The 25,949-nt window shown below is 41.2% G+C and overlaps 1 protein-coding gene across 3 annotated transcripts in view; it reads left to right on the top strand.

The window, feature by feature from the left end:
- Window positions 1-25,106, top strand: part of EP300 (E1A binding protein p300) — a 60,342-nt gene extending 35,236 nt beyond the window's left edge. Inside the window, exons 14-31 of one of the 3 annotated variants that reach the window (XM_015627519.2) lie at window positions 141-584; window positions 1,063-1,251; window positions 2,183-2,339; window positions 2,882-3,000; window positions 4,225-4,464; window positions 5,029-5,117; window positions 7,518-7,628; window positions 9,750-9,806; window positions 11,225-11,302; window positions 12,371-12,438; window positions 13,106-13,256; window positions 13,795-13,941; window positions 14,361-14,474; window positions 16,093-16,258; window positions 16,898-17,062; window positions 19,094-19,255; window positions 19,728-20,009; window positions 21,302-25,106. In XM_015627519.2, coding sequence (XP_015483005.1) covers window positions 141-584; window positions 1,063-1,251; window positions 2,183-2,339; window positions 2,882-3,000; window positions 4,225-4,464; window positions 5,029-5,117; window positions 7,518-7,628; window positions 9,750-9,806; window positions 11,225-11,302; window positions 12,371-12,438; window positions 13,106-13,256; window positions 13,795-13,941; window positions 14,361-14,474; window positions 16,093-16,258; window positions 16,898-17,062; window positions 19,094-19,255; window positions 19,728-20,009; window positions 21,302-23,527 — 4,965 coding nt within the window. In that variant the 3' untranslated portion in view covers window positions 23,528-25,106. The remainder of the gene's footprint in view (window positions 1-140; window positions 585-1,062; window positions 1,252-2,182; window positions 2,340-2,881; window positions 3,001-4,224; window positions 4,465-5,028; window positions 5,118-7,517; window positions 7,629-9,749; window positions 9,807-11,224; window positions 11,303-12,370; window positions 12,439-13,105; window positions 13,257-13,794; window positions 13,942-14,360; window positions 14,475-16,092; window positions 16,259-16,897; window positions 17,063-19,093; window positions 19,256-19,727; window positions 20,010-21,301) is intronic. The other 2 variants (XM_015627521.2, XM_015627522.2) reach the window with 2 other exon arrangements.
- Window positions 25,107-25,949: the final 843 nt, after the last annotated feature.

Genomic DNA, 25,949 nt, shown 5'->3' with positions numbered 1-25,949 from the left:
TTTTGAAAGAGTTTTTAAAAGTGAAGCAGATGGTTTGTCACATTTTTTTAAAGTATGCTGTGGGAAAGCAAATATTTGACAGTAATTTATCTTGCTTTTGTATTTCAAATAATTTCAAATGTGTACCTGTTTTCCCACAGGCACAAATGACCAGCGCTTCCTGTCCTGTCAACTCTCCTGCAATGGCTCCAGGTTCTCAAGGGAGCCATATTCACTGCCCACCTCTTCCACAGCCTCCCATGCACCAAAATTCTCCTTCTCCGGTACCTAGCCGAACCCCAACACCTCACCACACGCCCCCAGGCTTGGGATCACAGCAACAGCAGGCGGCAGCAGCTGCTGCCACCACTGCCCCCACACCTGCTCCTCAGGCAATGCCACCTGGACCGCAGTCCCAAACTATGCACCCCCCTCAAAGGCAGACTCCAACGCCTCCGCAGGCACAGCTGCCTCCACAAGTCCAGCCTCCAGTTCCAGTTACCCCTTCTGCAGAGCAGCAGCAGCAGCCCTTGTCACAGCAGAGCACGACTGCGTCTGTTCCCACACCAACAGCACCGCTGCAACCTCAACACCCCACAACACCTGTAAGGAAATACTTTAATTGTGCTTTCCCTGCAAATGTGTGTGTGTAAGGTTTAATTTTCAACTGTGTGCTCATGGCATATTTAATATTAAAACACGGTGTTTTTTGTATGTGGGGAGTAAACTTTTTCCATCAAGACAAGTCTGTAGATTATTTGTTGTTTCCAGAGAGGAAGTATTCTACAGAATTCTTGCACGTTTTTTGAAACATGGATGATGGTTTTGGTTACATATATGTATGCATAGGGCTTATACATTAGGGGAAACAATGTCATTTTCTATAGACAAGGCCGCCTAGTGCATGCCTCTGATACATATTTTCCACTAGTTGAGGTTGGGGGACACTATATTCTTCAGGGAGAGCAATTAGAAGGGCTGGAGTGCTTTTAAACTCAGTGGAAATGTGGCATAGGTAAAACATAGATTAGGAAAGAAAAATAGGTTCATTAGAAGCCTGTTTGTAATGTTTTGTTCCCTCAGCTTTCACAGCCAGCTGTGAGCATTGATGGGCAGGTATCCAACCCCCCATCCACCAGCAGCACAGAGGTGAACTCTCAGCAGACTGTTCCAGAGCAGCAGCAGCCACCCTTGCAGGAAGTGAAAATGGAGATTAAAACAGATGAAGGGGAACCAGAACAAACAGAAATGCAAATGGAGGAGAAACCTGAGGTGAGGTTTTTGGTCCTGATCAGATTTTGGGTAGAATACCTTCATCTATTACTGCTGGATGCTTTGTCATTCCTTCCAGAATTCAGCGAGAGCTGTAGGTGCTACCTGCTGCTGCTGCAGTTTTGATTGTTGTATTTTGTCTTATTCCTAAAGAAAAGTTTGTGTTTTCTGGTGGAATTGTGGTAGAAGTCAGTGGCCACAGGAAGGCCATTATAATGTGGTTACTATGAAGCTTCTCTTTGGTAAATGCCAGCTTTTATATATAAAAATACCAGTGAGTGAGAATGCACTCGAGTCAGTTCTACAGATGTTAAAATAGCAGATACTAGGATGAGGGGAAATGGCTTCAGGTTGTGCCAGGGAAGGTTTAGGTTGGATATTAGGAAAAGTTTGTTCACTTGAAAGGGTTACCAAGCATTGGAACAGGCTGCCCATTGAAGTGGTTGAGTCACCATTCATGGAGGTATTTAGATGATATGTAGATGTGGCACTTTAGGATGTGGCATAGCAGTGGACTGGTCAGTGCCATGTTAATACTGGACTTAAAGGTCTTTTCCAACCTAAATGATTCTATATGTACGTGGTGTGGGATGCTTTACTGGGCTTTGACAACTTGTCACCGAGGACAGCCAGGAGTGTGGCTGCCAGTCGAATCATCCTGGCAGCTCTGCTGAATGAGAGGCTGTTAGAACTGCCTGAAGAGGTACCCATGTGTCTGCTTGCAGATCAGAACTCGTTAGCAGCTCGTCATTGCTACTACCGCAGTGTTTAAAGATGCATTCTAACACATTTTCTCAAGTTTTAGGCGAGTTTTGACTACAAAGGAGATAGAAGAGTGGGTGGGCAGTGTGACAGATAGGTTTAAAGGACAGAAGTGTACATGGGTGGCCTCCCAAGAGATTTAAGTGACAGGTTTCAATCTGCTTTCCAGGTTAAAGTAGAACCAGTTGTGGAGGAATGTAAACCAGACCCAATGGAGCAAGAAGAGAAGAAACCTGAAATGAAGACTGAAGTACCAGAGGGGGAAGAAAGACCTACTACTCCAGCAACTCAGTCTTCTCCAGCAGCTGGGCAGTCTAAGAAAAAAAGTAAGCAGAAAGACTGTTTTTACTTAAATTCACTGAATCTCCCTAGAGAAATCTCTGCAGGGAAAAAAACCCTGGGCTTTCCTTTTTGGTACTTAGTGGATTATGTGGTACTTATATGGATTGTTCTTTGTGGCTTTTGGACAAAAATATCTAATAATACATGTGCTTATAATTGGCTTTGGGCAAGTTCTTTAAGCCTTTAGAATTAGACACTAAGCCGTAGTAAAATTGTCAATACAATGGAGATTTGAAATACTGAGTTACAGATTCTCTAGACAATTTTTTTTCTCGGGGCCTCTGAGAGGGGATGTATCTGGAATGTGAACCATCTCTACTCATCAATGTCGTCTTATGATCACCTTTTCTTCAGGTGATCATTTTAATATCCTCCTCGCGACTCAGTGTTTTAGAGGATAAACAAACCGTGCTAAGTACCTTAAACCCATCGTCTGTCTGTCTTTTTCCACAGACATTGCACTTTCTAGCAGGTTTCTTCCTTCTGGCTGTTTCTGCTATCTTTCTAATGTGGTTGTTTTCCAAAGTTTTCAAGCCAGAAGAGTTGCGGCAGGCGCTTATGCCAACACTGGAGGCACTTTACCGTCAGGATCCGGAGTCTCTTCCATTTCGACAGCCTGTGGATCCCCAGCTACTAGGAATTCCTGTGAGTGTCTTAGCAAAATAATTTCCTGGTTTTAATTCAAAACTACTGTATTTTGACATACCTGTTTGAGAACAGCTTACGTCTGTCTTGTTAATGTCTTCATATTGATGTGTTTGGGGAGGTTTAACTTTGCCGGTGGAACATACAAGGTCTGACTTAGGAAAGTTTGTTTGGTTCTCTGTTCCTTTTACTAAATAAGCCAGATGTAGCATGCACTGGAATGATTTACCAACAGAACCCCAGTGCTGTATGGCCTTTTTATGGTAGTTGCTTCATGTTGTGATGCTCTCATTGCTGAATTTCATAGGTGTTTCTCATCATGTATAAATCTTGTCTGAAGATGTGGGAAATTATACAGATCAAACCCACTTTAAAATATCCATCAATGATTATTATCTGTTATAGGAAAAGAAGAAACAATTTAAGTTAGAGGTTTCTTTAGATTAAATTTTCTGCTTGTTTTAGAATTGTCTTGAGAAGACAATTATCATTCAAGGATCTGTGTTTTTATAGTCTCTGAACTGACCACACAAGTTCACAAAATATAAACAAATACACAGATGTAGAAGTCATTTTTAGGTGCTTCAGACAACGTTTTTTGCCTGAAAGAGTTTTGATTTGCTGTTAGTGTGGGTTTTTTTTTAAGGCAGATACTAGGAAACTTCAAGACCTGCTGTATTACAAGCAATTATACACTTGCTAATATTTTTAACAAGCTTTCAATTGACTGTCATTCTGCAGACTTTTGTAGATGTTGCACTGTATCAATGGTGGATTGGAAAAAGGCATTCTTTAGAGGAGACATGATAAGTTTTATTGTAGAATAAAGATTTTTATTTTTGTTAGGTTTTCTGGGCTACTGGAAACAGTTGCTTTATATTAATGTTTTTGTGTATATCTTTGGATCACAATGGCTGCAAAAATATTGGCATTTTCTACTATTTGTAATACTTGTTTTGTTGATTAAAATTAGAGTGACTTGATTTCATTAGTTGTGAATGAGCAACAGCACTGGGAAATAGAGGAATAATGAAAAGAAAGCACTGGGGAATTATATGCTATTACTTAGAGATTGCATTCTGTGTGTCACAAGTAGTTTGACAATCAAGTTAGGGAGGAACCTGTTTTTCTTGATAGAGGACTTTGTACGCTGAGAATGCGCATGCTCTCATGTCACAACACAGTTCTCTAGGAGGGTTTTGATGTGCTGTGTTTTCTTGCCAGGATTATTTTGACATAGTGAAGAACCCCATGGATCTTTCTACTATCAAGAGAAAGCTGGACACAGGACAGTATCAGGAACCGTGGCAGTATGTAGATGACATCTGGCTCATGTTCAATAATGCCTGGTTGTATAACCGCAAAACATCCCGGGTGTACAAGTACTGTTCCAAACTGGCAGAGGTGTTTGAGCAAGAAATTGACCCAGTTATGCAGAGCCTTGGTTATTGCTGTGGAAGAAAGGTAAGAAAGTAAATATCTTTAGTCTGTTGCTTGCTTCCTTGAATCGAAGGGGGGAAATATAGCGGTTGCAGTTATCAGTTATGGTGGGTCCAAAATTTCCAAAGTTTACCAGGATTTAGCAATCCTGAGTAATCTGAATTTGAGCATTTTGTGGGTCTTCTAATTCTATCTGGTCTTTAAATAATCTATTTAAAGGTAAATGGATTAATCTCTCCCCTTGAGGGGAAAAAAAGCCTGCAACAGAAGGCTTATTTTGATTAGGACAAACGTTTGCTATTGCAAATTTAATAGACATGATTTTATGACTTCAGAAGTTCTGTATTTCACTGTATATTGAAATTCTGTTTCCCTTGTTTTGATGTGCTTTCTGTCTTTGGAGAAGAGTTAACTTGAAAATAACAGCCCACCTAATGTCTTCTGTGACTAGCAGTGCGTACACTTTGCTGTACAGAGAGATCTGTGCGCAGAGTAAGGTGGAAGTGTTCACTGTCTGGGTTACACTTGCTTCCCACAGAGAGCAAGTGAAAATGTGTGAGTACTAAGACGACCCATTCCTCTTTGCAGTTGGAGTTCTCGCCACAGACTTTGTGTTGCTATGGCAAACAGCTATGCACGATCCCTCGAGATGCCACTTACTACAGTTACCAGAACAGGTAAGGAAAACTCAGTTGGTGCAATTTTGTGCATGCTGCAATCAATCTGTTATAGGCATGCATGTATTTACATAGACACCCTCTTTATATGTGCACACCTTTATGTTTTAAGATAAAAAATTTTTGCTGGAAGTGCTCTTGAATAGTTTGCCTTGTGTGTTAATAATGATTTCTTTGAGCAAAAGTTCACTGCAGCCTTTGTTCTTCCCTCCTTTGTTTGCAGAAATGTGATGTTTTATTACATTTTGATCCTGCAGTTAATTAAATGTTCAGTTACCTACAAATCATAATACAAGTCTATTGCCTTTGCTTCTTACTGTGCAGCAGTATTTTTCGTGCAGAACACTGAGTAAACTATGCAGAAAGTGTATTAATGCTCATAATACATATTGGTTTTGGCAAGTCTTGGTTTTTCTTGTGATGTTAACGCTGAAGAGCAAACTTACCTTTGTATTGCACATCTTAACTGGAAGATCTGTGTATTCAGATCTTCAGCAGATTGATGCTTGCTTTTTCTTACAAAGTTTCCTAAAGGGAATTGTTTTGGCAGTAGCTATCAGTAGCTCTGTAAAATGCTGTCCCTTCTACAGCTCTTTTGAGTACATTTTTTACTTGAAATTTATTAAAGGATTTAAACTTGACTTCTGGAAGGAAGTTTCTTGCTAGTAAACTGACAGCTGAGGAAGTGAGGCAGGAAAAAGCAGGCAAACACACGCTTTAACATTCCCATATTCCCTTGCCTGTCACCAGAATGCACCTATTAGAGCAGAGAACTGCTTAACTCCAAGATCCATCAATTTATTTAGTTCCTGCTCTCCATTCATTCAAAAACCTCAAACAAACAGAAAAACCAGCCCCAAAACAAACCAGAATGACAAAAACATGGATGATTTTACCTCAAAGCAAATTTTCCAAGATTTGTAACTTCCTTAAGCACCTGGTCTGATAAAAACAATCAAAGATTATACAAGTTATATCTTAACCTTTTAAAGCTTTATAAAGGTTTATAGCAGCAAATGGTGATTTTGAAATTTCTCCTACTTTTTTAGTCCTGTAATACCCTACAATAGCTATTGTAGTGTTAGACTTGTATGTAGTGTAGAGCTTGTCATGTCAGTATCTTCTGCTTATGTTTGTCCATGGGCAAGTACTAGAGGAACTGAAAGACTTGCTCAGAAATCTGACATTTGACATGTTTTCAAATGTTAGAAGGGAATGTCTGCATTCAACAGGTGCCTATGTGTGATTTGTAGATTGCATCATATGTACAGATGCATCTTATCTATAGATTGAAATGTATAATTCCAGAAGTACTGTTCTCTGCTTTATCTCAGATGAAAACTGAGAAAGGAGGTTGAGACCTGTCTTTTTAGCCTGACAGTTGCTAATAACACAGATTAGTGTGGCTTTATAATGAACTTGTTTGAATATTTTTATTTCTATTTTTAGCTGTCTTGTGCACTCAATTAACATGCCTTATAATGGAGAAGACACAGCTTTAGACCTTTTTTGAAGGCTAGGGTGTAATCTTGAATTAATCTCTTATTTTATTGAAGTACAAATAAAATCTTTCTCTATAATGCTTGCTGTAGTGATGGCTGGACTGTTCTGTGTGCAGACTGGGCTATGGCAGAGTCATATCCATGTAGAGCATTATGTGTCTAGTTAATGTTAGTTAACATGCAGTTTGACAGTTCTATTAGTCTGTAAGAATTCTGAGGACAGATTTTATTGTTCCTAAAGTTTTAATATTTAGCTTTCCCTTTCAACTGGGAGAGAATTCTGTGACCTTTCAGCATTTATACATTTAAGATGGAAGACTACCTCTCTTCCATTGATCTCCTGCAGATCCTCCTCCCAACAGAACTGCTGTGCTGATGTACAAGTCAGAGTAGCAGTTCCTCCTTCTTTCTGCTCTTTCCCTGTCTCATTTTAATTCTTTGCTGTACGTGGCATGGATTATTAAAATGAAGAGGGTATGGGTATGCTAAAATGGAATACTCTTGTTTAATTTGTTTTTATCGTTTGCTGCTTGTGAACCCATTTGAGAGATTTAATGCTAATCTGTGCTTTGCCTTGGCTTTCTGCTTTGTGTTGTCTTGTCTTGCTTCTATGTTTTTGTTTTTGTCCTGCAAACCCCCATTTATTTGTTTGTGTGTGTGTTATTTTTTTAATTTCTCCTTCATGCTTGTCATTGTCTGCACTTGGCTTTGATTGCGCAAAAAAAAAATCCAAACCAAAAAACCAAACCAACCAAACACAATGTGGGGCCCATAAATCTGCATCATTGAATATCCTTGTCGCCGTTGATGACCTGCTCTCTGCTCCTGTCCCTTCCTTGGCCTGCTGTGATTGGTGGCTCCGTTGCTTGACTTGGGCTGTGTTGTGTGGACGGAGCAGTTCACCCAAATATGGCCTTCTTGCTGACAGGTATCATTTCTGTGAGAAGTGCTTCAACGAAATCCAAGGGGAGAGCGTTTCTCTGGGAGATGACCCATCACAACCTCAAACGTGAGTTACTTGTGCTTGCTTGGGCTGTGCTTTTGTGACCCGTGTCTTGGCCTACAATGCTTTCTGTAGGGAAGGGGGCGTTCAGCTGTAGGTTTTGAGGCTAGTAGAAGGTGGATGATAGATCCTTCAGAAAAGCCTGGACTTGTGCTCATCTTCAAAACCTGGACTGGCTGAACTAGTGAAAAATAAGCAGTTAGTGCTTAAAAATTGCAACTGTATCAATAGAAGGGAAAGAAGAAAATGGCTTTTTCCCTGAAAAAAAAGTGGACGTATTCAACTGCAGAAAAATAACCAAGCCTGCAGGCAAGTGTGTGACAGACATAGCTTGAAATGTCAAATGTACTGTTTTCTTTATACCCTAGCTATGCTATTAAACTTGTATTCAACATCAGGTTGTTTTTCATCCAAATTAGAAGCAGGCAACCTCCTTTTGCCATACAAACATTTCGCTACTGGAATGCCATCTGCCTACAAGAAATACTGTGCAGTTGTTGAGGACACAATAAAAGGCTGTGCATGGATTTTACCATGTTAGTGGCAAACTGTTGAGGCAGCCTCTCATTTTGCTGTATCCTCCTCATACCTCCCCTCACAAAAAATCTTGAAACAGAATTTTTGGAGACTACGGAACCCTTGAGGGACAAACGAGTGCCAAGCAGTTACTCTTTGAGCTATTCAAGAAATCCCTTTGCAGAAAGGCAGTGCAACAACCAGGTAGAGAAAAATGAGGAATTCAGGAAGGTCTGAAGCCAGAGGGAGAGTTCCTGAAGTTGGTAATTGGACAAGCTGAGTTAAATTTCATTTGGAACCAGATCCTGGATGCACTAATGGATACATACAGAACAGTACTAGAAGTATCTGGGCTTGGGATGATGTAAGTGTACTGAAAGGGGGTAGATTGAGATTAGATACAAGGAAGAAGTTATTCACTCTGAGGGTGGTGAGGCAGTGGAACAGATGGCACAAAGAGGTTCTGAATGCCCCATCACTAGAAGTATTTAATGACAGGTTGGATGGAACTTTGAGCAACCTGGTCTAGTGGAAGGTGTCCCTGACAGTGGCAGGGGGTGATGATCTCTTAATGTCCCTGCCAGTCCAAACCATCCTAGGATTCTGTGTTCTACCTTTCTGGAAGGAAAAAGGAAGAAACAATGTTGTATACTGGTCAGGACAATGGGCCAGGTCACATCCCTGTGGATAAATGGATTGCTATTCTAGTAGAAGCAAAAATCCAAAGTTTAATCGTTCTAGAGTCATAGAGTACATCATAGGAACATACATGGTGGGTCCTGTTTAAGCTCCCTGCACCTTATTATAAGAATAGTTTGAGATAATTGAGATTTTTAACTTCATTATTTATTTTATAAGGAGCTTTAAGTATTAAGAATAAACACTGAAATAAGAGGAGAATGAGAGGAAGGTTAATTAATCTCATGCAAATTGGAGTCTGTCATTACATTTGAGAGAGGGACATACTGATCTCATGTTATGGAGAACACTCTTTGGGGCAAGTTCTCACAGATTCGAGTGTTCTTGTATGTTCTGAACCAGGTCGTTTAAAAGATACTTGGGACCTCACTGTCAAAAAGATGGAATTTTAGGCCTTGAAAATTATGTAGAGAAGGTATAGATAATGTATAGTAGTGGCTGGGCTGGGGTTGCAGGGTTTGGAAGCTGAAATTTTTCCTTTGAAATTGATGTAGGAGGAGGGTTAGGGGAATCTGAAAAAAGATAACCTACCTTTCTCAGTAATCAAAGATAATTGGAATTCTCTGCCTGCAGAACATGAGAGGCATATCAAGTAGTCTTTTCACCATTAAATACTGATCAGACCTATCAAAACTTGAATTGTCAGCAAGCTTTAATATTTATCCTGTAGTAAAACTGGATATGGGAGCAATGTTCTCCACAAGAGAAAAGTAATGTCTTCCACAGACAAAGTGGAATGGCGTACACTTCAGTTGTCTGTCACTGTAAAATACAACTACTTTCCTTGTAGTGCCAGTGAGTGTTTAAAAATTCTGCTTGTAAGTTTTGTCTTGGTTTGTGGATAGGTGTGGTATTGCATGGATGTTTGTTGTCTTGTGTTAAAACTGAGTTTTATTGCCTGTTTCTCCATAGCACGATAAACAAAGAACAGTTTTCAAAAAGGAAAAATGATACACTGGATCCTGAGCTGTAAGTATTGCTGTCCCTCTTTGAATGAGTTTCATTTTATTATAAATACTTTGTAAGATACATGTTATTCATTCACCATCAGCTTTGTCTTTGAATGTTTTCCAATTTCATGTAGCTCTGTTAGTTGGTAGGGGCTCTCAGTAATCAGCAGATCTGGCATTCAGTGCTGAGAACCCAAACCACCATGGCTGTGCTTGAGAAATACGTAACACTGAATGTCTGGGCTGAAATGACTCCATTTTGTTGTCTTGCATGTGGATTCTACAGAAGAATGAATGCAGACACCTCTGCTTTGAAACTTTGTTGTGGCAAATGCTCAAGTCTCAGAACTGATTTGAGTCATTTGGCAGTAGCTCTCAGTGCCTTTGGCATTTCTAGTTGCTGCATTTTACAGGCAGCTGTAGTAGAAGGAAAAGTTGCTATATTTTGAATCAGCCCGTTCTCTACTGCTCTGAAAGCAGAACTGTAGTAATTCTGTTGCATTAAGATTATGGTGACTCAGCTGCTTTTGCTTTTCTTTATATTCTTGAGCCATTTTTTGAAGCTGCTTTACATGGTCCTGCATCATACACCTATGCTGCTATTTTGCAAACATCAGTTCTCAAATGAATGAGCAAAAAGGATATTTATTGTTCCCACACCATCCTTCTAAAGGCACAAGGGTCAGCCAGTTCTTCTGTTTTACAAGGGCTGTGGGAAGGAGAGAATAGTAGCTTGATTCATAAATTTTCTTTCTCTTTGTTAAAGTGAACATAGAATATAAGCCTAACTTAGTGTGATACCACATGCTCTACATAGATAACAGCTATTCATTCAAAGTCTCAAGCTTTTAGACAGGCATGTTCAAAAGGAGTCAGATTGTCCCAATACCTGAAGCAACCTTAGATATTTTGGAGAATTATATTCACCAACATCTGGGAATTAAACCATATGACTTGTCTCAGCTGTTCTTAAATCTCTGCCGATCTTCTGAAAGTGACTTAGGTATTTGCTTCTGTGTTCTTCCCACCTTTCTGCAGTATAGTTGTAATATACCGCAGGGTTCAAGCATAGTGGGGCAACTAACAGCCAAGTATTTCACCTGGTTCTTCCTTTCTGACATGTGTGAATCCATTTTCCTCTACTCTTCATAGCAACAAGCAGTTTACGGATTTTATCCTTAAAAGGGCTTTACTTGAAAAAAAAAGGAGTGGATAGTGGTAATACAAGCAAATGGTAATTGTGTCCTTGCATAGTCTCCCTGACATGAGCTGGCAGGTTCTTAATTTATTCTGTTCTCAGCGTACATGTGCTCTCTGTGTTAAACAGACTCAAAAGCCTAAATGCTAGAAGTGCTTGAATAAAATATTACAAAATATACAAGCAAGCAGTATTACTACTAACCTTTGCTTCCCTTTGCCTTTTTCTGCCTCGTACAGATTTGTTGAATGTATAGAGTGTGGAAGAAAAATGCACCAGATCTGTGTTCTTCATAATGAGATAATCTGGCCTTCTGGGTGAGCAATTTCTCCTTATTAAGTAGTTAGCATGTTTACTGTTTGGTAAAGCTCATGCATAAACTTCCTTATATTGGTTACATTTAAAAGGCTGTTTAATGGAGGAAGTTACATTCCCTGAAAATTTTACACAATCTATAGGGTAACATCAAATTTAGACAGCATATCTTACAGTGTTTTGTGTGAAGTTTTCTAATCTTTAATGTTTCCAACGTTTCTTTGTGTAGAAGAGAGCATTTCGATTTCGGCATCTTGTATTTAGAGAGTCTTGGCCTTCATGAAAAGATGTTTTTAATTCTAGTAACAGTTTCAGACTGATCTGTTTTCTGTACAAATCATACTGCTTTGTCATCTTCAAAAAATTTTGTAACAAGGATTTAGCAGGTGAACCAACTTTTTTGACCTCAGTGATCAGATTACATTTTAAAACAAATATAACTACTCCACGGTTCTTGATCAACGTATGTGTTTTCTTCTAATTGATTTAAAAACTTTAAGAAGGATGATAACTTATATGTTGAGGAAGTTTTATAAGAGCTTAAATGTCCCTTTTCTTGTCAAAAAAGCTGTGAGTCTAGCATTCTGTTGTCCCATCCACATTGCTGCAGAAGACTGTGGATGCTGCAGAGACTTACTCCTGTAAGTGAGGAAGAATCATAGAATCATTTCAGTTTACAGTGTACTTGGCCATTTAAAAAAAAAATCAGCCTTGTGCTTGGTGTTGCAGTGTCTTATCATGATCAGAGGCAGCAGTTTGAGCCTATTTGCTCCAAGAATACTGTGAGCTGATATTGTCAGACTTGGCAGTGGAGACTTCCCTGGGCTTTCCAGAGGTGATGTGGACAACTGATAGGGCATGCAGAACCTGGAGCTTAGATCCTCCTTTGCAGCTCTGAAACAGTTGGGCTGTTCTTTGTGCTTTTATTTCAAATTTCAGTTAAGGTATTTTTCAGATCAGCTAAGATCTGGTGAAGGATTTTGCTTCTAATGCTAAGATGCTAGAGAACTTGGTGGTCTGACTTGGGGTGACTTCAAATTTTTTTTCATTTTTTTTTTTTTTTCCTTCAGCTTTGTCTGTGATGGCTGCCTAAAGAAAACAGGACGAACCAGGAAAGAGAACAAATTCTCTGCTAAAAGTAAGATTCTTATTTAGATTTATTTTGCACCAGCAAATTTAAATAATAGGTTAAGAATGAGGAAGAGGTGGCTTTTAAACTTGTGTTGTATTTAAGAGTTTTGGAGCTCAAGGAGGATACTTTTGGTCAGTTTTGACCATCAGTTCTGTAGTGTTCCGTGTTTGCATTCACAGGTGGGAGTGTTAGTTAATAATAGTCTGTTTTAGAGGTCTAACATACTGTTTTAGAGCACTTCCATTATTGAAATATATTCTTTTGTTAAGTGGAGATACTAACTTGGCTAGTATGGCTTTAGAGACAGGATATACTTCCAAATGCAATGTCTGCTTGTGAAGATATGTCTGAAAACAGTGTTTTGTAATCCAGTTTAAGTAAGTTTAACACCTATTCATGAGAAACCGTAATTGTGATTGACTTTTAAGACAAGATAAAAGTTGGGTTGAAATACAGATTCTTTATTCATTTAAATAATGTATAAGCCATAAATGTGCCTGCAGGGGAAAAGCAGCTCACCCCATCTAGAAGTGGTAGGGTTTAAAGATAAAGCTTTAATTTATGTTAACATGCTGCGTGTGTTAAGTCATTTTTCATCTGATATCTGAGTAGAGAAATCACATATGAACAGTTCAGTTTTGTACATGTTTAGAGCTGTATTTTCTTTCTGCAGGGTTACCAGCTACAAGACTTGGTACCTTCCTGGAGAACAGAGTCAATGATTTTCTGAGACGACAGAATCACCCTGAGGCAGGAGAGGTCACCGTTAGGGTGGTACACGCATCTGACAAAACTGTGGAAGTAAAACCAGGAATGAAAGCAAGGTATGTTTGTTTAATTTTGCTTTCTTTTGGTGTCAGTGGGAGCTGTTTGTACTTAGGTGATACACTTGATTAAACAGAATCATTTAGGTTGGAAAATAGTTTTAAGCTTGAGTCCAGCTGTTACCCTAGCATTGCCAAGGCCACTGCTAAACCATGTACATCTACAGATCTTCTAAATATCTCCAGAGGTGGTGACTCAAACTCTTCCCTGGGCAGCTTTTTTCTATACTTGACAGTCCTTTTTGTGAAGAATTTTTTTCTTAATATCCAGTCAAAAAAGATTTTTGTATTCAAAACCTCATCCCCAGACAGTTCATGACAAACAGGTGTTCCAGCAGCATAATAATTTTTTTTTGTGATGAGTGTCTTTTTCAGAGTAAAAAGGGAATCCCTCATATTTGAATAGTCTGTAAACTACCTTCAAATTTCACTAAAATTACCCTTAGAGTAGCCCTGATCTTTGTTGCCTTCACCTAGTAACATGCAGTCTCTAATATGTGAATATATTTTGTATTCCTCTTTATCCTCTGGTCTGCAGGTTTGTAGACAGTGGAGAGATGGCAGAGTCTTTCCCTTACCGAACAAAAGCGCTTTTTGCCTTTGAGGAGATCGATGGAGTAGACTTGTGCTTCTTTGGGATGCATGTGCAGGAGTATGGCTCGGACTGCCCTCCACCCAATCAAAGGTGAGGAACCCTATGAAAGTCTGTTTTACCTTGGTACTCTCTTGTTTGGATGAACCTCCTGTAGTTCTGGATAGAGATTCCCTGTTGCTTATGAGAGACCTGTACTGCTGCTAGGTTCTAGAAACAAAGGAGCTTTTGTAATGTTGGAGTTGTTTCTTATTGAGGATGCTGGCTGGCAGACAGCCTTGCCTTAAGGATCACTTTATCTGTGTTCTCAAGGAAAGAGTTGAATAGTTTTAGAGAGATGAAGTTAGGATATCAAAAGAAGGCCAAGTTTCTAGAGGTAAACTAGAATCAGAGGCTTTGCAGATTGCTATTGTAATGGATGCTTCAGATGTATAGAAAAACATTAATAAACTTGTAGAATTACTTCAAAGTCTTCTCTTTCTCATGCTTTTTGTTTCTTTTTTTTTTTTTAGGCGAGTGTATATATCTTACCTTGACAGTGTTCATTTTTTCCGCCCTAAATGCTTGAGGACTGCTGTCTATCATGAAATACTAATTGGATATCTAGAATATGTTAAGAAACTAGGGTAAGTATCTTACAACATTGTCTTCTGTATAACGTTTGTACTGAGTAGTTCTTCAGCAAATTAAATTACTACATCTTCTAGTAAAGAATATGGGGCCTAAGTATCAACCTGAGATAGAATAACTTGACAACAACTGTGTACAGTTGAAAAGAAGAACAGAAAGAGGAATTGCAGGCTTTTCACGGAAAGCCTCTGTTTCAGATATTTTTGTTTCCAAACTTATGTAAAACTTGAAGTCTAAGTAGAAACAGTAAGCCTCTTCTCCATAAAATGTTGTTGTCATTGTGTAATGCCACAGCTTTAATTAGGTCATTCCTTTGGGCTAGCAAGTAAGTCCTTACCCTTGTTTATAAGGAGAAAGTTGTGTATTTTGTCTGTACTGATGAACTCATAAGTTATAACTTTGTAACAGTTGTATAAAGCCACTAAGAAATCTTATGTAGTTGAAACTGTGAGAAACTGAAGAGTTAGGAGAGAGGAAAATATACTTGGACAGCACAAAATAACACAGAACACTGCTGCAACGAGAAGGGTGGAAATTAAATGACCATGGTTACTGAAGTAGAAAGCCCAGTGAAGTAAACATCCCACTATTGTCACAGTACCTAGTGTAGGTTGGTGAAATTATTTGTGGAGAAATTGTTAGGGACTACATTTAAAACATTGATGAGAAAAGTTAGGGGAGTTGAAATGGAGGTAAGTAGTACTATCTTCAGTACCTCAGCGAGGTGGTGTGTTCTTTATTAATTCAAAAGCATACATTAGGCTTCTTGGTTTTTTTTGTCTGTTTTCTAACTTTTGAGTCTGTACATTTGCTGCATAGAGTTCAAGCCTCAGCTTTACTTAATGCTATTTTCTGTGCTAATGGGTAACATCAGGTTCTCATTTTGGGAAAACAATCTTGGTCATGCAGTATCATCTCTCCGTTCTCAGGCAGAAGGAATGACAACTGCAGCTCCCAGGGCTTGGGGAGGGTTCTGCAGAGCTGTTTCCCAACTGGGAAAGGATGGTTATTTTTCTCTGATTATCCCTCCTACTAGAGTTCTCTTCAAAAACTAATAGAGAAGAACTGAGGATGAAGAACTGATCTTAGGTGTTATATTCGCTGCAGCTGCTGCTAATTGGCTGTCATCTGTCTTAATAGTACTCAAGACTGTGCACTCAATACTATTGTTCGGCAGTGCCTGTTTATTCCCAGATATAATTCTAAAACTTTTTCAAACCAATTCTCAAAACCCAGAGGATCTACAATAGAAAAGTGAATTCTGTCTTTAAGTAAATCTGTTTTTAAAATGTTGCTACCTGAAGTAATACTGCTCTGTCTCAAGATTTCGCTACTTAAATACCTAGACTGCGTCTTTCTCCCTTTAGTTAACTGGGAGGTGGCAGTTGCAGGTTTGTGTCAGGCTTTGTTTTTCATGTAGACTGTAAAATGTGCACCCTTTACATATAAGTGCTCGATATATAGCGCTGCATTTTGGAAAATGAGTGAAAAGATGGAAACGTTAGGTCCGCGAACAGCCGCCGGCTCGGTGGTGGCGCCACCTGGTGCCAGAGAAGAGAGTGCGCGAGTCCATTGTCAGAGCCCACATGTCCCGGTTTTGTCTGCCCACACCAGGTATACTACTGGACACATCTGGGCGTGCCCGCCCAGTGAAGGAGATGACTACATCTTCCACTGCCATCCTCCTGACCAAAAGATACCCAAACCCAAGCGACTGCAAGAGTGGTACAAAAAGATGCTGGACAAGTCTGTGTCAGAGCGCATCGTCCATGATTACAAGGTCTGTTAAGTGTGTGCGTGGGAGAGATTGACCAATCTTGTTTTGATTTCTTCCTTGCCTTATGCGTTGTGCCTGCTTATTGGTGTTTACTGCATTAGTTTTAAGTGAATTGAGCACCAAAAGTTTAGAGTTAAAACTTACTCTCTTCAAAATGTAGCTTCTGAAATCATTCTAGCAAAAGACTTGAAATGGTGCCTTAGAACAAACTAAGTTCTCGAGGAATACTGTAAAAGAGCAAAAGAACATACATGGAATCTTAAATCCTGTGTTAAATCAAATTGCAGAGTTAGGGTGCTGATGCACTTAGAAGTATGTAAAATCTTTGGCATTATCAAGACTAAAATGAGAGTGGAGATTATGGTGATTACATTGTCCCAGTTGGTAAGAATGCACATTGAAATCTAGCACACAGTAATGATGTCTTACTTCTGAGTGGGAATATTTGAAATATATTTGACAAACTGTAACTGATACAGTGTTAAATTTGCACTTAGAATGTGCTCTCATAAAATGAATGGAAATAGTAATCTTTCCTTTGTTTAGTCTGCTGATGCCTTTTCTTGTCACTCATTGAGAACGTTGCTTTTCATTACGTGACTTCTAATAGTGATAACCAAAAGTGGGTTTGCTGTCTTTTAGGATATATTTAAGCAGGCAACAGAAGACCGTCTAACAAGTGCAAAGGAGCTCCCTTACTTTGAAGGGGACTTCTGGCCTAATGTTCTGGAGGAGAGCATTAAGGAGCTAGAGCAAGAAGAAGAAGAACGGAAGAGAGAAGAAAACACTAGTAATGAAAGCACAGATGTAAGGATGCTTCTGCTTTTCGTGATCTAATGTAAAAGTTCTGATTATATATGGCTAATGATAAAAAAAAAAGAGGGGGAGAAGGCACTTCGGTTAACTGGATTTTTCACTCTAATATAAATTTCAATTTTAGTTTATAAATTAGAGCTGATAAAATACCACTAAGCTACATTTGGATGAACAGTGGGTGTTCATATGGCTATAAACTATCTAATTACCTGTCTTGGTAATTTTGTTGAAACAGCTGCTAATTGAATATTTTGTTGCTGAAATCCAATTGTTATCAATGATCATGTTGCCACCTCAGCCTGATTTGGAAGTTTTATCCTTAAGCATTACCTTTTTAATAGTGGCTCACTCTTTTCTTTATAACTTCGATGTTATAACACAAATCTTAGCAGAATGTTCTGAGAAAATAATGCAATGCTGTGAGTTAGTACTTGATTCTCAATAGGTTTGTTTAGTGGTATTACGGATGTGAAGCACAAATTACTGCTGATCTATTGTTGGGCTGCTTTAAACTAGAGAAATTTCTTGCTGGTGTCTGGTGCATTTGGTTTTTTTGAGAATGTACAACAGTGTAATCAAGTTCAACAAAAAACCCTCCCAAAAATAAAAAGATGCCTCTTAATTCAACAATAAGTTTGAAAGTGAACAGATGCAGAATTTATGTATCTGCCTATCCTTGGATGCTCTGAGCTTTTATGGAAGAGGTTGTGAATCTAGGGTAAGATTAGTAGTTTTGCTTCAACCCATGCAGTAGTATTTGTTAGTTAACTCTTTAAACACCTTTGCTTTGTCACCTTATCAACTACTAGATTTTTTTGGCAGGTTAGAATTTTTTGCTGGAAGATCTTTGGATCAAAAAAAGTTAGGTTTAATGTTGCAATTAAAACCTGTGATTCTCCTGTGCTGTTCTTTGCAATACCTTCTTTCAAGGACTTAGATTAAACAAAGTGCAGGAAATTAGACAATATGATATCAAATTTGCGTTAAGTAACATCTTTCTTAGGAAGGTATTGTTTGCTTCTCACAAGGTATAGCTTCAAGTTCTCATCTTTCTAATACACCCAGAAACCACTTTTGAAAGATCATTTAGCTCTGTCTGTGAGGTTGGTCAATATTTAGTGAGCCTTCACAGCAGTTTGGCTCCAAAATCTTGAGGGTACGGCAAGCTTGCAGTACATTACTATTTAACTTTATTATTATTACTACAAGTATTTTTAACTCTTTATTGTTCCTATGTTGCACTCTTGAAGAAGGGGCAATAATAAACTGTACTGTCAAGTGACATGATACTCATCCATGTTCACTGGGAATTTCCATTCTTGGAAAGTTATTTTAAGCTTAGGAAAAATGTTTGTTTGGCTAGCAATTACTTTGATCCTTGATCATCTTATGCTGAGGGATTTTGAGGGGTTTTCTGAGCAGCCCAGTGAGGAATAAAGTGTTCATTGCTAACAGAATATAGTTGAAATTAAGGTGACCTGTTTTGTTTGACTCCTGCAGGTTATGTGACAGGTGCATGCTAGAAGTTGCACTACTAATGCCTTTTGGATGCAGAACAGCAGCTTCATACCAAAATGAGTTTCATGTAGTCTGTTAAAAGTAAATCTGTCAGAGCTGTAGCAAACTAAATCTAGGTGGTTTAAGTCTGTCTTACCTTTGTTTAGTGCAGTATGAATTGCACTTGGTAGTTATTTTTACCTTTGAATTGCATGAGAATTCATCTACTGAACCCCTTTGTGATCATCCAAGGGTGTGTAGCTGTAACAGACAAAAAGGTTTCACTATATAATGTTTTGCTTGTACATCCTGAATATTTTGCGTGTATGTATTGCTGATCTTGATGTCTTTTTGGAGTAATTCTAATGGAATTAATTTAATGTTTCTGGGGACCCTAGTATGTGTCTTCAGAGTAAATGATTGTGAAGTGTGTTTTGTCCTGCAGCTATAGAATATGTAAAAATAATAAAATGGTGATGTGGTGTTGCTTAGATACCTGACATAAAATGTCTTTAAAATTGCTAGGTGAGCAAAGGAGACAGCAAAAATGCCAAAAAGAAGAACAATAAGAAGACAAGTAAAAACAAGAGCAGCTTGAGTCGTGGCAATAAGAAGAAGCCTGGCATGCCCAATGTGTCCAATGACCTCTCCCAAAAGCTGTATGCCACTATGGAGAAGCACAAGGAGGTAAGAGCTGATTGAATGAGGAATGCTTTTTTACTTTAGTAAAGAGGTGTACAAAGCTTTGATACTTCAAACAGAGTCATGCCCTGTAAATTATACAGGTTTGGCTGGAGAATTGAGTGGCTCACCCAGACAGACCAGTACCAGTAAGTCTGGGTGCTCTTGGCTGCAAGGGAAGTGGGAATAAATGCAGCTGTGCACTTATTGGATTTATATGCAAAACTTCCTAACCTTCCTAGATTGCCACATCAGTTCTACTGTTACTGTTCAGTTCAGTGCCCCCTTCCTGTCACTTCAGAGGAAAGTGAACCTGCAGGGCATCCAGAGGTCCAAGATTTCCCAGCCTCACAAGCACCCCACCTGGTGGCAGGTCATTCAAGTGTTAGCTGATCCTGGAACTGTACACTCTGTAATGAGGTTTGGTGATCAAAACATCCTGATAAGTGCTAGCATAATAAGCTTTTTTATTTTTCAGGTCTTCTTTGTCATCCGTCTCATTGCTGGCCCTGCAGCCAACTCCCTGCCCCCCATCATTGAGCCTGACCCGCTCATTCCATGTGACCTGATGGATGGGCGTGATGCTTTCCTAACCCTTGCTAGAGACAAGCACCTGGAGTTCTCCTCACTACGAAGGGCTCAGTGGTCAACCATGTGCATGCTGGTGGAACTGCATACCCAGAGCCAAGACCGCTTTGTTTACACCTGCAATGAGTGCAAGCATCATGTGGAGACCAGATGGCATTGCACTGTCTGTGAGGTATGTTTGGTAAAGTTTTCCCTGCTTCTGTTCCTGTAGCTTTGTGCCCGGACTGTTCTTTACCTGAACTGGTTTCACATTATTAACTGTCAGAAAAAGATCTGTGCAGCTCATCTGCTGGTAGTTCACAGAGGAGGGAAAACATATTCTGTAACAAGTAGCTCTCCTAATGTGCTGCTTGGTGTGATTTCTGCCTTGTGGAGAGCTGAAGGTGCTGCTGCCTAAGAAACTGGCAACTGTAGCCATGGCTTTAGCTGGAATGGTAGGATTAGCTGATTTTTCTGAAGAGCAATGCATACATTTTCCTTCCAGAGTCAGAACTGTGGGGCTGCAGTATTTCTGTATAGAGGGCTCTGTTGGTTTACTGGCACAGAGGTTCTGCTGTGCTGCAGGTCAGATCCCAGTACTCCTGTGACTCTTCACTACTCTGTAGAATGCTGCAAACAGCATTTGTGTCTTCAGAAGTGTTTGCAAAACCAGTGTGTTTGAAGATCAAGTCCAGGGGTTTGGTTCAATGCCCACTGGAAGCTGCATTATCAACATATCTGGCTTCTAACTTATTTTTTTAGCCTGCTGGAAGGGAATGACTGACTCAGATTTGATCCTAATTACAATTTGATACTTCCATTTCCTCTGGTTACATATATAAATAAATAAATACACACACGTGTGCATGTGTGATTTTTACCTTCTTGGTATATACCAGAAAGTAAATTCTGGATTTTCTATGGTTTAGTAAATGCTGAGAACTTAGGTCTTTTACTTAAAGATCAATTAGTGAACCCAAACTCGTGTGCTGTTGCCTTCACTGAATGCGTTCTGTTCTTTCACCACTCTCTGTTGTTTAGCTCACATCCGCAAACTGAAAATGCAGCTTTCATTCTTTTTTGAAAGCTGGTACCTCTTCTGCCACTACTGCCCTCTTCTTTTGAAGAAGCAGAAGCAGATGAGCTATTCGTCCCCTGCTTATTTTTTCTCCTTTCCTGTTTGGATTTTTCTGGCCCAGCTGAATAATGTGGGATTTACTAGCTCAGAGCCAACTTGTTTTTCCAGGTTTATATATTTGTGTAGCTTCCAGACACCCTTACACCCACACACTTTCCCTGGCTATAATTTGGATTTATTCCTTCTCTAGTACCTCAACATGGCATGAAAGATTAAATTTTTCCCTAGAGCAACAATTTGCCTGCAACAGGCTGGGAGTAATTTGTTGCGGTGGCATGACATCATTTATTCATTTATCATATGGAGTTTCAGGAACACTGATAACTCCTCCTTTGTTGTCTTTTCAGGATTATGACCTGTGCATCACCTGCTATAACACTAAAAACCATGACCACAAGATGGAAAAATTAGGCCTCGGTCTAGACGATGAGAGCAACAACCAGCAGACGGCCACGACGCAGAGCCCTGGCGATTCCCGCCGCCTGAGCATCCAGCGCTGTATCCAGTCTCTGGTCCACGCCTGCCAGTGTCGCAACGCCAACTGCTCGCTGCCGTCCTGTCAGAAGATGAAACGGGTTGTCCAACACACCAAAGGCTGCAAACGCAAGACCAACGGAGGGTGCCCCATCTGCAAGCAACTCATTGCCCTCTGCTGCTACCACGCAAAGCACTGCCAGGAGAACAAGTGCCCCGTGCCCTTCTGCCTCAACATCAAACACAAGCTCCGTCAGCAACAGCTCCAGCACCGCCTGCAGCAGGCGCAGATGCTCCGAAGGAGGATGGCGAGCATGCAGCGCACGGGTGTGGCGGGCCAGCAGCAAGGATTGCCCTCACCCACGCCGGCCACGCCGACAACTCCAACGGGCCAGCAGCCCCCAACACCACAAACCCCACAACCTCAGCCTCCACCCCAGCCTGTGTCACAGCCTCAGCCTGCACCTCCCAACAGCATGCCACCCTACACCATGCCAAGAACTCAGCCCCCCAGTGCTGTGTCCCAGGGCAAGGCAGGTGGCCAGGTGACACCTCCAACTCCACCTCAGCCACCACAGCCACCAGTTCAGGGTCCTCCTCCGGCAGCAGTGGAAATGGCCATGCAGATCCAGCGGGCGGCAGAGACCCAGCGCCAGATGGCACAGGTTCAGATCTTCCAAAGGCCGATTCAGCACCAGATGCCCCAGATGCCACCGATGGGAATGAACCCCCCACAGATAGGCAGAGGTCCTGGTGGCCATATAGATCAAGGAATGGGGCCAGGAGGAATTCAGCAGCAGCCACCGTGGGTACAGGGGGCCTTACCCCAAGCTCAGCTGCAGCCAGGAATGCAGAGACCATCCATGATGTCAGTAGCTCAGCCGGGTCAGCCGATGAATATGGCCCCTCAGCCAGGAATGGGTCAAGTACCTGGCACTGCTCAGCCCAAACAACCACCTCTGCCCCAGGCGGCCTTACAAAACCTACTACGGACTCTCAGGTCTCCCAGCTCACCCATGCAGCAGCAGCAGGTGCTTAACATCCTTCACTCCAACCCTCAGCTGCTGGCTGCGTTCATCAAGCAGCGGGCAGCCAAGTACGCGGGGTCCCAGAACCCGCAGGGCATGGCGGGGCAGCCCGGCATCCCGCAGGGGCAGCCGGGGCTCCAGCCGCAGCAGGCCATGCAAGGGCAGCAAGGAGGGGTGCACCCCAACCCTGCCATGCAGAACATGAACCCCATGCAAGCGGGAGTGCAGAGGCCCAGCATGCCCCAGCAGCAGGCGCAGCAGCAGCCGCAGCAGGCCATGGCTGGGATGAATCCTCAGGCGCAGCAGATGAATATGAATCACTCGGGGATGGCTCCCCAGTTCCGGGATCTCCTGATGAGACGGCACCAGATGATGGAGCAGCAGCGCCACCAGCAGCAGCAGCAGCAGGGAGCGGGACCGGCGCTGGGGCCAGGGATGGCCAACCACAACCAGTTTCAGCAGCCCCAGGGTGTCGGGTATCCCCAGCAGCAGCAGCAGCGAATGCAGCATCACATGCAGCAGATGCAGCAAGGAAACATGGGACAAATAAGCCAGCTTCCACAGGCCATGAGTGCAGAGACAGGAGCCACTTTGCAACAGGCTTTCCAGCAAAGGCTGCTTCAGCAGCAGATGGGGTCCCCAGCTCAGCCCAATCCTATGAGCCCCCAACAGCACATGCTCCCCAATCAGGCCCAGTCCCCGCACCTCCAGGGCCAGCAGCTCCCTTCATCGCTCACCAATCAAGTGCGTTCTCCGCAGCCTGTACCCTCACCGCGGCCCCAGTCCCAGCCCCCTCATTCCAGCCCATCCCCTCGGATGCAGCCTCAGCCTTCTCCACACCACGTCTCCCCGCAGACCAGCTCCCCACATCCAGGACTGGTAGCTGCCCAGGCTAACCCCATGGATCAAGGGCACTTTGCCAGCCCGGACCAGAGTGCAATGCTTTCCCAGCTTACTAGCAATCCTGGCATGGCAGGCCTCCATGGTACAAGCGCCACGGAACTGGGGCTCAGCTCCGAGAACTCAGACTTGAATTCAAACCTTTCACAGAGTACACTAGACATACACTAGACACGTTGTAGCATTTTGGGAGCAAAAAAAAAAATTAAAAAACAAAGAAAATAAAAAAAACTTATTTTCGCAAGACTTTTTGTACTGAAGACAAATTTTTTTGAATCTTTCTTAGCTAAAACGACATTTTTCCCTGGAACACATCTGAACTCTGCAGCAGTAGTTTATGGTTTTAAAAACAAACCGACAACGAACCTGAGGGACAGTAGAGTACAAAGAATATATTTTTGTTATGGCTGGAATCATAACCAGTCCTTTTTCTTGGCTTTTTTTTTTCCTCGTGTGCGTTGGGGAGGTCGGGGGAGGAAGGTGTTCTTTTGGTTGTTTACCAAAGGATGCCCTGCTCATGCCTCCAATAGGTTTTATTTTTTTTTAAATTAATGAAAATATGTAATATTGATAGTTATTATTTACTGAGGCAGATGGTAAACATTTTCCCTATTCTGGTTTTTCTTCATGTCACTGCAAAAAAAAAAAAAACACCACAAAAACAGAACAACAGAAAAACACAGGAGAACCTTTTCCTAAAACCGGAGGACAAAAGGGGTTAATGTTGCTTTAAAAATACATTACATATATAAATATATATATATAAAAATAAATACCAATCTTTTCCTCTTTGGTTGGAAATATGTCAATTCTTTGAAAAATGTAAAAATATTAAATAACTCAGTCCCCTCCTGAAGTCTACTTTTGTCCTCCAAGAATTTTCTATACAAGAGTCTGAGCTTAAAAAAAACTTCAAGTATTAAAGTAATTTGTACATGTAGAGAGAAGACAACATTTTTGGAAATACACAGGGGCAGCTGCCAAATGGATGTAGTATATATATTGTGGTTTCTGTTTTCTTGAAAGAATTTTTTTCGTTATTTTTACATCTAACAAAGGAAAAAAAAAACATAAAAAAGAGGGTAAGAAACAATTCCAACGGGATTATTTCAACCTGAGAAAAAGTCCCTGGGGTTTCTTCTTTATGCTTGCTTTCTCTCTCCCTCCCGTGTCCCTTTCCCATCCTCTTCCACTTTCTGTAAAACTTGAAAATAGAAAGCAAAAAACCCTCAAATGTTGTATATCATGCAATTCAAGTTGGTTACTTATAAATAAGAACTTTCGATCACTGTATAGACTGTTAAAATTGATTTCTTATTACCTATTGTTAAATAAACTGTGTGAGACAGACAGCCTGTTTTTAATGTTTCCCTTCTCTCCCACATGTGTTGCTTGTTCTTAAAATGGTGGGGGTAGCGGAATATGTGCTACTTCAAATGTTTGCTATCTAGACGTCGGAGAGCTATTTAATGTATATGACTGTTTTAAAATGCAAATCTCTAATAAGGGATGTGGAGTAATAATTAGTCTTCTAAATGGACTCTTTTGGTACAACTCTGCATTCGCGTTGTTCCCGGCATGTATCTTACCAAAGAAACGAGGTCTGACCTCGACAGTTGTGCCAGTCAGCTGTGCCCCGCCCTGCTCACACAGCCTGGGAGCAGCTGATCTTCAAAGGACCTATTTTGCATTTTGAAATGAGAACTATTTGTTTGGATATGTGATATTAAAAGATCCTATTTCACTTGGAGTATATTGTGCGCCTTTTGGCACTGAAGTGTGGGCACGAGGTAAGCTTGTGCGGGTGTTCTGCAGGCAGGTGCCGCACCAGGACGGTGCATGGGTGCCCAGTCATCCTGAGTCACATCTGGTGACCTGCTGGATGCGGGGGCATTCCCGAACAGGCGTGCTGTCACCATGGAGTGTGTGTGCAGTGACCCCCGTTGTGTGCTGCCCGCAGCTGCACTCACATGCAGTTAATCCGGTCGTGTGTTGTGCACAAGCGGCTTGTGGTGGATGTGGCTGGTTCATTGAGGGCTTTCCAACATCCAGCTGTATGGTGTGCATGTGCGCTTACTGCCTAGGGAATAACTCGCCACCAGGGCCTTATGCACCTGGAAGACCTAGATGGGACCAAGGATGTGACCAGAGCACGATTGTCGAGCACCAGCTGTTTTGGGAGCATCAGTGTATCTGCAGATGCCAGACAAAATAGCATGAGCAAGCTGACCCCAGGAGACTGCTGGTGGAAGATGATGGAGGGGGTAAACGTGGATTGATGGGAAGCTGAGCTAAGTGCCAAACAAAAGTAATGGTGTATTACAATGTGAATAGATGTTAGAGATTTTCAAAAGTGGGAGTAAAATGCTTGGGTTTTGGATATAAACACAATTTAGGACAATGAATCTTGTATTTAAAAGGGGGTTGGTGGCAAGCCTTTAGCAAGATGGTGGGAAGTTTGTGGCAGGCAAAGGAAAGCAGCCCTGAGCTTTGGTATTTGCTCTTGGCTAAAACCTCATACTGTTCACCCCAGTATAGTGCAGAGCTGGTCTGCACCAAGCCCACAATTACCCTGGTGCAGTGGGAAGGACTG

Source organism: Parus major, chromosome 1A, assembly GCF_001522545.3.
Source record: "Parus major isolate Abel chromosome 1A, Parus_major1.1, whole genome shotgun sequence".
Classification (NCBI taxonomy): domain Eukaryota; kingdom Metazoa; phylum Chordata; class Aves; order Passeriformes; family Paridae; genus Parus; species Parus major.
The sequence above is the reverse complement of the archived record's forward strand: the minus strand, read 5'-3'. Positions and strand labels throughout refer to the sequence as shown.